Below are 15919 nucleotides of genomic sequence, written 5' to 3'. Positions count from 1 at the left end.
AAGGAAGTTTTTTTTCTAAGATTTTACACCCAGCATGGGGCTTGAACCTACAACTTTGAGATCAGAAGTCACATACTTTAACTGGCTGAGCCAACCAAGTGCCCCAAGATTGATTAATTGATTGATAGATTTTTTTATTCTCTTGGTTGTTTTTTTTTTTTTTGAGTTTATTTATTTAGAGAGAGAGCATGCACGAGTGGGGGAGGGGCAGAGAGAGGGAGAGGGAGATAATCCCAAGCAGGCTGTGTGCTGACAATGGGGAACCTGCGTTGGGGCTCGAACCCATGAACTACAAGATCATGACCTGAGCCAAAACCAAGAGTTGGACACTTAACTGACTGAGCCCACCCAGGCACTCCGAGATTTTTTTTTAAGATTTTAATTTTGAGGGGCGCCTGGGTGGCGCAGTCAGTTAAGCGTCCGACTTCAGCCAGGTCACGATCTCGCGGTCCGGGAGTTCGAGCTCCGCGTCAGGCTCTGGGCTGATGGCTCAGAGCCTGGAGCCTGTTTCCGATTCTGTGTCTCCCTCTCTCTCTGCCCCTCCCCCATTCATGCTCTGTCTCTCTCTGTCCCAAAAATAAATAAATGTTGAAAAAAAAATTAAGATTTTAATTTTGAGTAATCTCTACACCCAATGTGGGGCTTGAACCTACAACCCTGAGATCAAGAGTCGCATGCTCTACTGACTGAGCCAGCCAGGTGCCCCTTAAGAAAGATTTTTTGATTACCTGTGACACTGCATGCAGGTGTTCACTATGCCTAGGTTCCTACTACAAAGTGTAATGAATAGGAGAGAATTTTTACCAAAAACACCAATGTCTATAGTGATGATGTCCCTGATAATAAAGAGTTCAGGGGCGCCTGGGTGGCTCAGTTAATTGAGGATCTGACTCTTGATTTCAGTTCAGATCATGGTTTCCTGGGTCATGGGATCAAGCTCTCCATCGGGCTCTGTGCTGAGCAAGGAGACCTCTTAAGATGCATTCTCTCTCTCTCTCTCTCTCTCTCTCTCCCTCCCTCCCTCCCTCCCTCCCTCTCTCTCTCTCTCTCCCTCCCTCCCTCCCTCCCTCTCTCTCTCTCTCTCCCTCTCTCCCCCCTCTGCCCCTCTCCTCTGCTTATGCACCCTTTCTCTCTAAAATAAAATAAAAAAATTAAAAAAGAAAGTTCAGTCCTGTTAGTGGAGTATTTTTTAAAACTCCATAGGTTATGATTTTAGTATTGCTTTCTCTTTCTCCTTCCATTAGCTTGCATGTTTCGACATTTATTCCGTTTACAGTTCTACCATGTGCCAGGTGTTGGGACTGTGAAGTTACCACATAGCTTCTGACTTTGAAGTGTTTCCAGTCTAGTGGTCAAGACAGATGTGTAAAGAAATTTAATAGTGTTGGCACTAACAGTCGAACAGTTGGAACACAGAAAGGATAGGATTCTCCTGCAGTGGGGGACAACTGGTAAAGTTAGAGTATTTGTCTCTAGATATCAGTGCTTTTTCTGGTGCTTAAGCCAAGAGAAAGTGCTGAGCTATCAAAGTAACCAACTGTGATAGACTTACTTGGTGGCATTTACCAGTGTGGCACCTCCTAAGACATTTCCTCTTAAGCATGGATTTTTGAGCAGAACCTCCAAATAGAATGTGACTTCCCATACATTTCTCGTTCCAGGGGCACCAGTCTTGACTGTGCCTTCACATTTGCATTCCCACTGTATCTAGAATGGTACTTTGCATATTAGCGGTACTAATTAAATGTTTACAGTGAATGTGGAATTATATGAAGAAAATTTATATTATGCAAGAACTAATTTGAGGAGTATTAATTTACTTTATGAATATACCACTTATTTTATAAAAAGACTTTCCATAGAATTCATGTAAATAGCAGCTCTCCAGGGTATTATATAGATAATTAATGAAATCTGTAAACATTTTTCTAATTCACCACTTTCTTAGAATTTCTTCCAGTGTGTAAAGTAAGTTATGCTTTCATAAAGAGTTTAGTTTAATAACCCTTTTGATTAAAAATTCACACTTTATTTAAAAAAAAATTTTTTTTTTCAACGTTTATTTATTTTTGGGACAGAGAGAGACAGAGCATGAATGGGGGAGGGGCAGAGAGAGAGGGAAACACAGAATCGGAAACAGGCTCCAGGCTCTGAGCCATCAGCCCAGAGCCTGACGCGGAGCTCGAACTCCCGGACCGTGAGATCGTGACCTGGCTGAAGTCGGACGCTTAACTGACTGCGCCACCCAGGCGCCCCAAAATTCACACTTTAATAGTAGTCAGTGTTATTTTGATTGGTTATGAGCCAACAATGTGCGTGTTTCTAACAATTGATTTTACTTAACTTTTTGTTTCAGAATTTAGACACTGAGGAAGGAAGCAATCCAGAAATTGTGATTTAAATTTGGTATTTTCCATAGAAAGTAATATTGGTTAATACTTGGATTGAACATTCTTTTTTTCTTTTAAAGTTTTGTATTAAAAATAAAGTCTTTGGGCAGGATGACTTTTTTTTAATGTTATATTTAAATTCCTCCTCCCTTTATATTATTCCTTTTGAACACAGCTTAAAGAATAAATATTTAAACTTCTGTGCTCTTTTCAGATACGGTTAAAAAACTCCAGGACCAAAAACATGACATGGAAAGAGAAATCAAGACACTCCACAGGAGACTTCGGGTAGGATAAATCTTCATGTATTATCTCATTAGAAAACCTAGGTTTCTGGGGGCGCCTGGGTGGCACAGTCGGTTAAGCGTCCGACTTCAGCCAGGTCACGATCTCGCGGTCCGGGAGTTCGAGCCCCGCGTCAGGCTCTGGGCTGATGGCTCGGAGCCTGGAGCCTGTTTCCGATTCTGTGTCTCCCTCTCTCTCTGCCCCTCCCCCGTTCATGCTCTGTCTCTCTCTGTCCCAAAAATAAATAAACGTTGAAAAAAAAAAAATTAAAAAAAAAAAAAAAAGAAAACCTAGGTTTCTGAAAGTTGAGTGCCATGTAGCCTGTGACTGTGTTAGCATTCATCTTAAGCTTCAGATACGGTTAAAATACTGATCCTACTGGGCTTTGGGCAGAAAGTAAATGGCATCATTTCAAGTTGGGATCAGTGCTAGATTCTGGATAGAAGAATCTACTAGTAATTTATGAGTGGTAATTTTTAAAAGATGGATTTAGAAAGCAAGTGTTATATTTTGGAAAGAAAGTTTATAAGCTCTTGATTAGAAAGTGTCCCAAGCCAAGCTGTTTCCATTTGGGTTTTCTGTCTTCTGTGGATTTGATCAGCTTGCCAATAGCAGTGCCACTCTGATGCAGATTGGGGAAGCTCATCTCATAGTTTGGGTCCTGCCTCAGTTACTTAGGCTATATTCATGGTGTCAGAAAATTGCTTTGGGGTGATGGATGCTGGGCCTGGAAGTGGACAGCTGTGGCTCTGGTGGAGGAGACGCCCTGGGGCGGGGGGCGGGGGGGGCCGGGTTGCCCACCCAGCCACACCCGCATCCTCCATGACTGTGGGAAGCAGCAGATCATACAGTTCCTTAGCTCCTCTTTTTGTATGATTTTGTCTGCCTAGTTTGAGTTTTGTGTTTTTCTTCTGGCTTCCTCTTCCTTTTCCTTTACTTTTGATTTTTTTTTTCCTGTTTTTGATGTCAGGATATTTATAGTTTTTCATGTAAAATCTTTCAGTATGGTTCACACACCACTTATCTACCTTCTTCAGCTTTTCAGAGGTAAAATGCTATATAAATTTTAAATAATGTGTTTATTTTCATAAGACTTAGAAACTTGCATAAGGAAGGGAGGCTTGACATTATTATCATTCATACTGATTGAGCACTCGTGCTTGATGCCTTAGCAGACAGATCAACTAGAAAACCTTTTCCTCATTAAGAATAAGTTTACTACTATTAATTGTATTACCTGTTGCCTGTTAGAAATGGTAATAGCAATTCTCTGGGATTTAAAAGAAATTAATCATCATTTAGGACAGTGCATTACAGTCTGAATCATAAATACATTTTATTGTTTTTATAAGTTTTTATTACTTTCTTTTGGAAATAAAAATTTAGTTTTTTAATGTAGGAAGAATCTGCAGAATGGCGACAGTTTCAAGCTGATCTCCAGACTGCTGTGGTCATTGCAAATGACATTAAATCTGAAGCCCAAGAGGAGATTGGTGATCTGAAGCGCCGGTTACATGAGGCTCAAGAAAAAAATGAGAAACTCACAAAAGAATTGGAGGAAATAAAGTCACGCAAGTATGTTTTAAGAAGCCAATTGTGCGCTTATGTTTTAATAGAGAACACTTAAATCCCAATTTTGTGATGTGGTATTACGGAAAGAATGTGGGGGTTGACACTAGTGTGACTGAGTATGGATGCTAGTGGGAGTTACTCAGCTTTCCTGGCCTCGTTTTATGACACCTGTAAAATAGCACAGCCTATATGGATCTTTCAGAGCTGTTGGCAGTGTCTGTAATCAATAACTCTGAAGGGGCCAGAATGGTACCTTATGGTCTCTCCTTTCCTGTATCCACACACTCCAGTACTGTTACTTTTCTTTAGATTAGTAGCCTCTGATTAAGGATGTATACTCTGGAGGCAGACAGGCTTGGCTTCTGTCCAGTTCTGCCTCTTACTGGCTGTGTGTTCTTGGTCAGGCCACTTAACTTCCCCAAGCCTCAGTTTGCTCATCTTTAAAATGGAGACAGTACTGCCTGCTTTACAGTATTGCTGTAAGGTTTAAAGGAGATCTGTCTATACAGTGCTCAGGGCAATGATGAGTATACTTTAATATTGTTAGAGATCCAAATAAAGAATGCAAAGTGAGTTTCTCTCCATCACTCAGCTTGAGGAGTTTTCACTTGTTGTAATGTTTATAACCATCTGGATCTCTATAGTAGTGTTTTTTCCCACCTAACATAGAGGTCATTGGAAACCCATGTAAAGTATTAGATGAGATGACATTTGTGATATGCTCTGAGTTCCTCAGTGAAACTCCATCTAATGAGTGGAGGAGGGGGGCAGTAGTTTTTATGTTTGAGGATATTACTAAGATTTTGATAATGGCTGGCTGAATCAGTAGAGCATGTGATTCTTGATCTCAGGGTCGTGAGTTTGAACCCTACTTTGAGCATAGAGTTTACTGAAAGAAAAAAAAAAGAATTTGATTATGCATTACTTAAGTAGATAGAGGAAAAAATATAGAAAAATATTTAACAGGATATCATTGAAAAGCTATCTTGTCTTATTGTTGCCTAGCTCTAGTGTATGACCCAGAGAAAAGTATTACTAAACCATTTTTCTTTGGCTTCCTTAAGCAGAACATAGAATGAGGTGGAAGAGTATTGTTTCTCTATTGGTGTAAAACTCCTATTACTTTACCTTCTTTCTGTATACTATTAAATGGATGGTTGGGGCGCCTGGGTGGCGCAGTCGGTTAAGCGTCCGACTTCAGCCAGGTCACGATCTCGCGGTCCGTGAGTTTGAGCCCCGCGTCGGGCTCTGGGCTGATGGCTCAGAGCCTGGAGCCTGTTTCTGATTCTGTGTCTCCCTCTCTCTCTGCCCCTCCCCCGTTCATGCTCTGTCTCTCTCTGTCCCCAAAAAAATAAACATTGAAAAAAAAAAAATTAAAAAAAAAAAAAAAGATGTCTTTGATGTAATAATTTTACTAACTTTTGGTCCTTGAGTATATTCTTTGTAACATTCCATGTGATGAATGGGAAGTATACATAAAGCACTTGGCATTCTGTCTGCTATATACCCAAGTACAAGATTGTCTCCAGGAAAGCTTTCTGTGATTGTTTTAATTTGAGTTTTTTTCTGACTGGCAAACTATGGGTATTCCGATTTGGTGGATATTTCTTGAAGACGAATTAAGAGAGATTGTCCATGTCATTTCAAGGAAAACAGCTGGTCATATTTGTTGCCAGTGCTAAAATGTGGGCTTTCAAGTGAATGTTAGGATTTGGGGAAACTTGTATCCACCGTCGCAAGGTTGGCAGCTTCCCATATTTAAAGAGTTTCCTGATGAGATCACTGGGGATATAAACAAATGTGACTTTTAAAAAATAAATCCTGTGATGACAGATGTCAACATTTGGAAAATTCAGGTAACTCAGTGAACACTGAGTATGACCAATGCATGATCTTACACAGTCACATATGGGTAAAAATCTATTTAAAATGTCAGGTAGACTAGGAGATTTTTATTTTTTTAAATTTTTATTTATATTTATTATTTTTCAATTTACATCCAAGTTAGTTAAAATATAGTGCAATAATGATTTCAGGAGTAGAATCCAGGGATTCATCCCCTACATATAACATCCAGTGCTCATCGCAACAAGTATCCTCCTTAAAGCCCCTTGCCCATTTAGTCCATCCCACCACCCACAACCCCCCAGCAACCCTCAGTTTGTTCTCTATATTTAAGAGTCTTTTATGTTTTGTCCCCCCTCCCTGTTTTTATATTATTTTTGCTTCCCTTCCCTTATGTTCATCTGTTTTGTATCTTAAATTCCACATATGAGTGAAGTCATACGGTATTTGTCTTTCTCTGACTAGCAAATTTCTCTTAGCATGATACACTCTAGTTCCATCCACATTGTTGCAAATAGCAAGATTTCATTCTTTTTGATCGCCAAGTAATACTCCATGTATGTATGTATGTATGTATATACGTGTGTGTATATATATACACATGTATATATATGTTGTGTATACACACACACACACACACACACACACATATATATCCATTGTTTATCCATTCATCTGTCAATGGACATTTGGGCTTTTTCCATACTTTGGCTGTTGTCGATAGTGCTGCTATAAACATTGGGGTGCACCTGTGTCCTTTGGATAAATACCTAGTAGTACAATTGCTGGGTCATAGGGTAGTTCTATTTTTAATTTTTTGAGGAACCTTCATACTGTTTTCCAGAGTGGCTGCACCAGTTTGCATTCCCACCAGCAATGCAAAAGGTTCCTCTTTCTCCACATTAGGCTAGGAGATTTTTAATGGACAGAATAGGAAAAGTTTATTCACATGGTTTCAAATTCCACATTGCACCTAACTTTTAAGTAGCCACCACTTACTACATTTTGGTATAGTATCAAGGAAAAAGTCTCAGTTGTCTAAAAAGCCACAGTTATCTATTTTAATATCATTAAAACAATCTTTTCCAGCTACTACTATCTGTGAGGCTTGTTCTTTTTTATTTTGCAATAGACTGAATAGAGAAGAAATGAGAATCTAGCAGTCTTCTATTTTGTTTTAAGTTTATTTTTTGAGAGAGAGAACATGTGCGTAAGCAGGTGGGGAAGGGCAGAGATGGGGAAGGAGAGAATCCCAGCAGGCTCCACACTGTCAGCACGGCACCCAGCACAGGGCTCAATCCCATGACTGTGAGACTGAGACCATGACCTGAGCCAAAATCAAGAGTTGGATGTTTAACTCACTGAGCCACCCAGGTGCCCCTAGCAGGTGCCCCTAGCAGTCTTCTATTAAGTCAGCTATCAAAGAGATATGGAGAAGTATAAAAACACTGCTGTTCTTCTTCCTTTTCCTTTTTTTTTTTTTTGGTTTTAGAAAAGAGTTGTTTTTCATAAAAATATGTCATATTGATAAGTCCTGGGCTTATTTTTATTTTTAGTTCGTTAAATATTTTAAATATGTCTTAGTTTAAATTTCCATTACGATAAATGTCAATAGATATAAGCCACATAAAGAAAAGCTCTTTGGGATCCTCAGTAATTTTTAAGAGTGAAAAGGGGCTCCAAGACCAAAAAGTTTGATAATCACTGTTACAGATTCTTTGTTAAACCTTCTGAGCATGAGACCCTGTGGTACATCTGGAGGAAAAAAACTGTCAGAAGAGCCAAGTGGCTACCAAAATTTCCTAAGGTCTGACTTTGTTTTTGTCCACCTATAATCTTACTTGATAGTTTTATGACATGCACAAACTCTGCAACTGAATCTCATTACAGATGAAAACTTTTGTCAGCTCAGTGAATTAGAGCTGGCCAGAAATAAAGTGTAATTGATTTTTTTCAGTGACTCATGATCCATCACACTGAGCATCTCAGAGACTCATGTTACTAATATGGGCCCAGGCTTTTTTTTTTTTTTTTTTTTTCCTTTGTAGAAATCTATTTGGAGACTGTAGCAGATTTTGTTTGTTTTAAAGAATATGAGCTTTGATTTCATTTCTTTGTATTTCCATGTCTATGCATGGCATATTAGATCCTGCTAGTACAGATAATCCATGTGTACTGGTGAATTCCCAGACTCTTCAAAGCAGGACATAACCTTGAAATCCCCAGTTCTGAGTCAAGATATTTGGCCAGTCCACTTCCCATTTTAGTGCTAATTGATTACTGATGTCCTCACCTTACACTTACTCAGATGAAAATGGATTCTGATGGTTACTTAACCTATTTAGTATAACCTGATATAAAAATTTTAATATCATTTCCTGGAATTTACCAAGCAAATGAGAATATTAGACTAGGTAATTTACTCAGCTCTATTGATAATGTCTTTTTAAAAACTGATACTTTTTAGTGCTTTTCAGTAGGGAGGGGAAAATGTGTATTTGCTAGTATATGTGTAAAAACTCCCTGATTTCAATATTGTTTTCAGGCAAGAGGAAGAGCGAGGCCGGGTGTACAACTACATGAATGCTGTTGAGAGAGATTTGGCAGCCTTAAGGCAAGGGATGGGACTGAGTAGAAGGTCCTCAACTTCCTCTGAGCCAACCCCAACGGTAAAAACCCTCATCAAATCCTTCGACAGTGCATCACAAGGTAATTTCTTATACCCTATGCCATGGGCAGGCAGTCATTATTCACTTACCATCAATTCTCTGGCCTGGTTTGATTTTCTTTACCATCCTACTCTCTAAGCCTCATCAAATTTCATGTAGTATTAATGAGTTAGTCTTACAGTCAGGTGACTTTAGCAGGAGACTTAGGGTCTGTTCAACTTCAGACATCTTGGTCTCAGACCTGGTCTTAAGATAGTCTTGGGATTTTGAGTGTCTTCTCTGTGCCTAAAATCTTCCGGATGTATGAATTCAGCTCTTTCCCTTCCTCTAAATTCCTATAAGTCTATAAATCCAAAGGCCTGCTTGACATTGACACTCAGGTATCTCCTACACATCTTCTGTCCAAAACCACACTCTTGTCCTTGAGCTTCAGTCTTTCCCCTTGTAAGTGGCAGCACTGTTCTACCCAGTTAATTAAGCCAGAAATCCTCCTTCCTTAAATCCTTTTTCTTTCTCACCTCCATATGTCGGTCTAGCCTCTAGCAGACACATCTTTGTTCTGTCTACTTCTCTCCATCTCTAGCAGCACAATCAACTGCTAGTACCAACCACCATATCTTCTAATTTCAGTTCTCTCCATTTCATTTCATGACAAAAAGATCTTTTTTTTGCTTAAACTCCTTTAGCTGCTTTATTATAGTTAGAATGAAATACAGATCCCCAGATGCCTACGTGGTCTGACCCTGCCTTCCTCTTGCCTCACTTGGATCACTCTTCCCCTGCTCTCTATACTCCTGCCTCACTGGACTTCAGTCCAGAAATAAGTCAGGCTCCATGTCACATGGGCTCTTCTGTACCCAGAAGCTCATTCTTCCTACCTTCAGATGCCTGCCTCCTTTTCATCTCTCTAATCCTCAGCTCTGGGAAAGGGAAAAAGATGTAGTTTTTATGTTTGCTTATTTATTTTGAAAGAGAGAGTGAGCACAAGCAGGGGAAGGGGCAGAGGGAGGAGAGAGAAAGAAAACCCCAAGCAGGCTCTGCACTGTCAGCCTTAGCCTGACGCAGAGCTCCATCTCACAAACCATGAGAGCATGACCTGAGCTGAAATGAAGAGTTGGATGCTTAACTGACTGAGTCACCCACGCACCCCAGGGATGTAGTTTTTAAAAACAACTAAATGGGGGACACCTGGCCAGCTTAGTCAGTAGAGCATGTGACTCTTGATCTCAGGATTGTGAGTTTGAGCGCCACGTTGAGTGTGGAGATTACTTAAAATCTTAGGGCTTCTGGGTGGCTTAGTCAGTTAAGTGTCCAACTCCTGATATCTGCTCAGGTTGTGATTTTGAGGAGGTGAGATTGAGCCCCATGTCAGGCTCTGTGCTGAGCATGGAACCTGCCTGAGATTCTCTCTCTCCCTCTTTCTGCCCCTTTCCCACTCACTCACATGTGCTTGTGCTCTCTCTTTCTCTCTCTCTCTCTCTCTCTCTCTCTCTCTGTCTCTCTCAAAATAAGTAGACATTTAAAAAATAAGTAAAATCTCAAAAAAAACCCAACTAAATATAATGTGTCGTAAAATTTATATTTTCTTCTAAAAATTCTTTAAACTTCATGATAGGCTTTATTCTAATTCACTCTAATAATAGAGTTTCTATAATCTATGTTCTATGACTATACACAAATCAGTTTTCTTTGACTTAAAATCAGAGCAAAAGTCACTTGTATACTCACACACACTGTTGGTACAGATGTTTTGGAGGACAGTATCTTCCAATTTAAAATGCCATATTCAGAGACCCTGAAGTTCTCATACATAATACTGGAACAAGTTTATAAAGATACATAGATACAGCTATACACACAAAGTTTTCAATGTAGCGTTGTTTGAAAAAATGGAAAACCTGAAAATTGCTTATGTGCCCATTTAAAGGATTAAGTCAGTTATGACCCATTAGTACAATAGAATACTGTGCATTTTTTAATAAGGATGAGGTCAATCTCGAAGTACTGATGTTAAAATATGCCTGCAGTACTTTATAGTAAGTTGCAGACTAGTATTGTATAGCGTGATTTTGTTTTTTAAATACATAGATTTTTGCACTAAAAGTGCAGAAAGATGCACTTGGAACTCTTGTTAGTGGCTATCTCTGGGTAATATGATGGACTAAGATGAAAGAAAGACTTACAAAAATCTATTCTTCTAAAATGAAATAATAACGGAATGTCTACACTAAAAGTCATGCAGTTATTCAAAATATTGATGAAACGAGCTCTAATGCAAAAAGATGATAAATCTGCTTCTATACTGATCTTTTTGAAAAAACAATATTATAGGGGCGGGAGCCTGGGTGGCTCAGTCGGTTGAGCGTCTGACTTCGGCTCAGGTCATGATCTCACAGTTTGTGAGTTCAAGCCCCGCATTGGGCTCTGTGTTGACAGCTCAGAGCCTGGAGCCTGTTTCAGAATCTGTGTCTCCCTCTTTCTCTCTGCCCTCCCCCACCCCTCTCTCTCTCTCTCAAAAATAAATAAACATTAAAAAAAAAAAAGAAAAAGCAATGTTATAATAAAATATATCTAAGTGACTCAGCAGTTCCACTGCTTAATTATATGTGCAAAACAAGTTAACATAAGTATTCAGATAGTTGTACACAAGTGTTCATGGCAGCACTTTTCACAACAGCCAAAATGTAGAAACAACCCAAATGTCCATTAATCAATCAGTGGATGAACAGAATATGGTGTGTCCATCTGATGGAATATTATTCAGCTATAAGGAGGAATAAAAGAAGTACTGATACATATTACCATGTGGAAAACATGCTAAGTGAAAGCAGCCAGACACAAAAGACTTCAGGTTGTAAGATTCCATTTATAGGAAATAGGCAGAATAGGTAAATCCATAGAGACAGAAAGCAGTTTGGCGGTTGGCAGGGGCTCAGGTAGAGATCAATGGGAAGTGATTGCTTAATAGATACTGAGGTTCCTTTTAGGGTAATAAAGATGTTTTATAACTAGGTAGAAGTGATGATAGTTACACAATCTTGTAAATATACTAAATACCATTGAGCTATACATTTTAAAATTACTTTCTATTATGTGAATTTTATCTCCTTAAAAAAAATGAATCTAAAAATAGCTGTTTAAGGGGCGCCTGGGTGGCTAAGTCGGTTAAGCATCCAACTCTTCATTTTGGCTCAGGTCATGATCTCATTCATGGTTCATGAGATCAAGCCCCCACATCAGGCTCTGAGCTGACAGTGCAGAACCTGCCTGGGATTCATTCTCTCTCTCTCTCTCTCTCTCTCTCAGCATAAATAAACTTAAAAAGAAATAGCAATTTATTTTTTATTTTATTTTTTTTTTAATTTTTTTTTTTTTCAACGTTTATTTATTTTTGGGACAGAGAGAGACAGAGCATGAACGGGGGAGGGGCAGAGAGAGAGGGAGACACAGAATCGGAAACAGGCTCCAGGCTCTGAGCCATCAGCCCAGAGCCCGACGCGGGGCTCGAACTCACGGACCGCGAGATCGTGACCTGGCTGAAGTCGGACGCTTAACCGACTGCGCCACCCAGGCGCCCCAAGAAATAGCAATTTAAATATAAGTGCTTGGCTGCCTTAAAAGGTCCACAGTGATCTACAGTGATCTACTTCTTCATCTTTTCTCACTGTGTGATATGTCTGATTTCATTGGTTTGTCCTGTTTTGTATTTAATTTAACTTCAAATGAATAACGATTTTTATGCACCCTCTACCAGAATCTGTACCAAGCCCAAGTATCTAGAAGTGAGTAAATTATGAATTCTACTTTTGAAGAGTTTAGTTTAGAGAGGGAGACTGACATGCGAGTGAATAATTACACATCATGCATTAAATGCAGACCAGAAAATACTTGTGAAGTGATGAACTCCACAGGAGAACATGAGAAAAGATGAACAGGAGCCCAGCGTTCCTTTGTTTCTTGTTTTTGTTTTCCAGTGTTCCTTCGTTGAATGTGCATCCACTGTGGGTCAGGCTTCTCACCTGATGCCTTTATGGAAATACTCCTCTTGGGTTTTTTGAACTTGAATTTCATTGGCTTATGGAGCTCTTTAACTACAAAAGTTAATTAAATGGCAAAGATGAAATGACTGGCATAACCAGGGTTGAGAATCAATGCAAGGACTCTGAGGAACAGGCAGTCCACCTAGTGTCAGGAGAAGCACCACCTGCTAGGCCCAACTGTGTCTGTGTTGTGGAGGTTAGACGTCAGGACGGTTTCCAGGGGAGCCAGAGCATTGGATAATTTGGGAACCTTTCAGGGGAGACCAGTTATGAAAGTGTCCACTGTACAGTGATACACTCAGTATTTGTTTGTTTTTGTAGTACCAAACCCTGCTGCAGCTGCAATTCCTCGAACGCCTCTGAGTCCAAGTCCTATGAAAACCCCTCCTGCAGCAGCTGTCTCCCCTATGCAGGTAAGTGTCCATGACCATGTAGGCTGTGAGGACCTCAGCACTTGAAAGTCCTCTTCACAGTCATTTACAGTTACGTTAGGGGGGCAGTGACAACCTCATGAGGGATGTACTTGGAATTGTGAAATGTTGTAAGTATCCTTACATTGAGATAAATTATGTAAAGGTCAATTGTGTTGCTCTTCTGAAAGTCTCCAATAATAGCAGTAGCTAACAGGGGTTGAGTAATTGCTGTGTGTTCTACACTGTTCCAAATGCTTTATAATGTGAATTCATTTAATCCTTAAAACAGCTCTATTGAGTATTTGGTACTGTTCTTACCCCTAGTTTTCACATATAGAAACAGGCCCAGAAAGGTTAAGCAGCTTGCTGAGGTTCATATAATGAAGAAGTAATAGAACTGGGATTCGAACCTGGGCATGTGGCTCCAGGGACCATCTCTCTAAGTAGAAGTTGTAGTTGGCATGTCTGAGTCTCTACTATATAACAAATCACTTCAAAGCCTAGTGGCTTAAGACAGCAGTTGTATTATTTTTCACATTTCACTGTTGACCAGGCAGTTCTTTGCTGGTTTTGCGTGGGCTCACTTCTGCAGCTGCATTTAGCCGGAGGGTGGTCTGGGGCCTGGGTCACTCTCTCCATGTGGTCTTTCTACTCAGGTTCCTTCATGGTGCAGTGTCTCAAACTCCATGAACTCCATGAAGGTGAATGTGGAAGTTAGCAAAGCCCCTTAAGACCTAGTCTTGGAACTTGGACAGTGTCACTTCTGTCCCATTCTTTTGGTCCAGCCAAGTCATAAAGCTAGCACAGATTCAGAGTGGGAGGGTTCTGCACAAGGCATGAATTCAGAAAAGTGTGGTTCATTGTGGACCATTTTATATCACAAGGGCATTGCTAGCACAAGGGCATTGCTAATCCATTATAGACAAGTCTCCAAAGTTGCTCTTCGACCACTGTGGAAATGCAGACCAGAAGCAAGGCAGATGGCTGTTGCTCTGTAGTGCCCAAGAGGCCCTCTCACTGTGCTCTTGTTGGTTAGCTACTTTTGGAAAGAATGGCTCTGGTGGAGTTTTTCCACTTAGGTGAGAGTAGCCAAAGAAAAAATGGCCTTCAACCTAGTACCCTGTGATACAGGGTAGCCTTGGCCATAGGGTTTGGGAGCATTTTATTTGTGAGTGGAGACTTTTGTTCTGTGTTAACTATTATTGGCCATGTATTTTGCTAATGAATACTTTTTTTTTTTTAACTTTTTCCTGTGTGACGTTTGGGGTAAAAGTGCACTCCTGCATTTGTAATGCTGCAAGTTAGTGGCTCTGTATTTGCATGTATATAGAAGGTGTTATGCTCTTAATTTACAAGAAGGCAAGGGAATTCCATATCCCATCTATAGATGTAATGCTTTTTTTTTTTTTTAATGTTTGTTTATTTTTGAGAGAGAGAGAGACAGAGTGCGATCAGGGGAGGGGCAGACACACACACACACACACACACACACACACACACAGAATCTGAAGCAGTCTCCAGGCTTCGAGCTATCAGCACAGCCCAGTGTGGGGCTCAAACTCACAAACTGCGAGATCATGACCTGAGCCAAAGTTGAACGCTTAACCGACTGAGCCAGCAAGGTGCCCAGATTTAATGCTCTTTATGTGCTCTCTGTTAATCACACTTTTTCTAAAGACCTCAAGATACAAATAAAAGCAAAATAAAGGTGCAAAGTATAAACTTCAAATAAGGTGAAGTTTCTTTAAATGGTATATGTCAGTTGAAATTTAATGTACAAAGCATGACTTTGTAAATCTTTGTAAAGATAGGAGGTAAAAGATCTCTGTAAGTTGAAAAAGTTAATAATTACAAGTCCCATTTAGTAGCTTTGTAGTCCTTGGTTATTTATAGTTAGCACAGTGCTTCTCAAACCTAATTGTGCATAAAAATCATAGATTCCTGGGCTTCATCCTAGTGAATGAGAATCTCTATGGAATAGGGCCCAAGATTGGCATTGTTAGTTTCCAAAACTCTCTGAGTGGGAATTCTTCTAGCTGTGCAGGAGTGGCGGCCAGATTGCTCTGCCACCCCAAGCAACTTGAGCACTGGACAAATTATAGGAAGCGGTTATATTCAGACACATACAACAGGCAGTACAAGACTGTGATCCATGAGAACAAGTTAAGACAAGTCCTGCTGGGTCCACATGTGTCCTGTAGGGAGGTTTCAGATGGTGGTACAGGGGAGATGAATCCAGATAGAGCTGGGAAGGGGGAACTAGTTGGGTCTGAAGAGACCCAGATCAGCATTCAGGAAGAATGAGAGAGCTAGAATTTGCAGGGCAGAGGACCTGGGAGAAGGGAGCTACACAGAGGAAGGGTCTAGAACTCTGCAGAGGCATCCCTGTGAGTCTTTGCTTAAATGCCAGTCACAGGGTGAATTCTCACAAGGCTGCATGAACAATTTTCAGGAAATAGAATTACCAGGGAGCTGTCAAGCAAACACTTCCCATAGTTCACACAGGGCAGGGAATCGTTTGAGTTGTCACTGGTCACCATGGAGAAATCTTGCAATACTTGGAACATTCGTTAGAGACCCCTAAGGGGCACACCGTGAAGTAGAACTAAATAGCAGCTCTTGAGTAAACACTATGCTAGACCTACCTTAAAAGACCTTAAAAATAAAGCTCAAAAAGACCTAGGAGATCCATGAGTAACTGGGGT

At 40.2% G+C, this 15919-nt stretch overlaps 1 protein-coding gene across 1 annotated transcript in view; it reads left to right on the top strand.

The window, feature by feature from the left end:
* SPECC1L (sperm antigen with calponin homology and coiled-coil domains 1 like) overlaps window positions 1–15919 on the top strand; it is a 140484-nt gene that overhangs the window by 65179 nt on the left and 59386 nt on the right. Inside the window, exons 6-9 of the mRNA XM_047088051.1 lie at window positions 2605–2678; window positions 4075–4250; window positions 8638–8801; window positions 13123–13214. Coding sequence (XP_046944007.1) covers window positions 2605–2678; window positions 4075–4250; window positions 8638–8801; window positions 13123–13214 — 506 coding nt within the window. The remainder of the gene's footprint in view (window positions 1–2604; window positions 2679–4074; window positions 4251–8637; window positions 8802–13122; window positions 13215–15919) is intronic.

This window comes from Lynx rufus, unplaced genomic scaffold, assembly GCF_022079265.1.
Source record: "Lynx rufus isolate CCGP_SWC_20201006 ecotype Redwood Valley unplaced genomic scaffold, mLynRuf1.p SCAF_24, whole genome shotgun sequence".
Classification (NCBI taxonomy): domain Eukaryota; kingdom Metazoa; phylum Chordata; class Mammalia; order Carnivora; family Felidae; genus Lynx; species Lynx rufus.
This window is presented reverse-complemented; position numbering and strand designations above follow the sequence as displayed.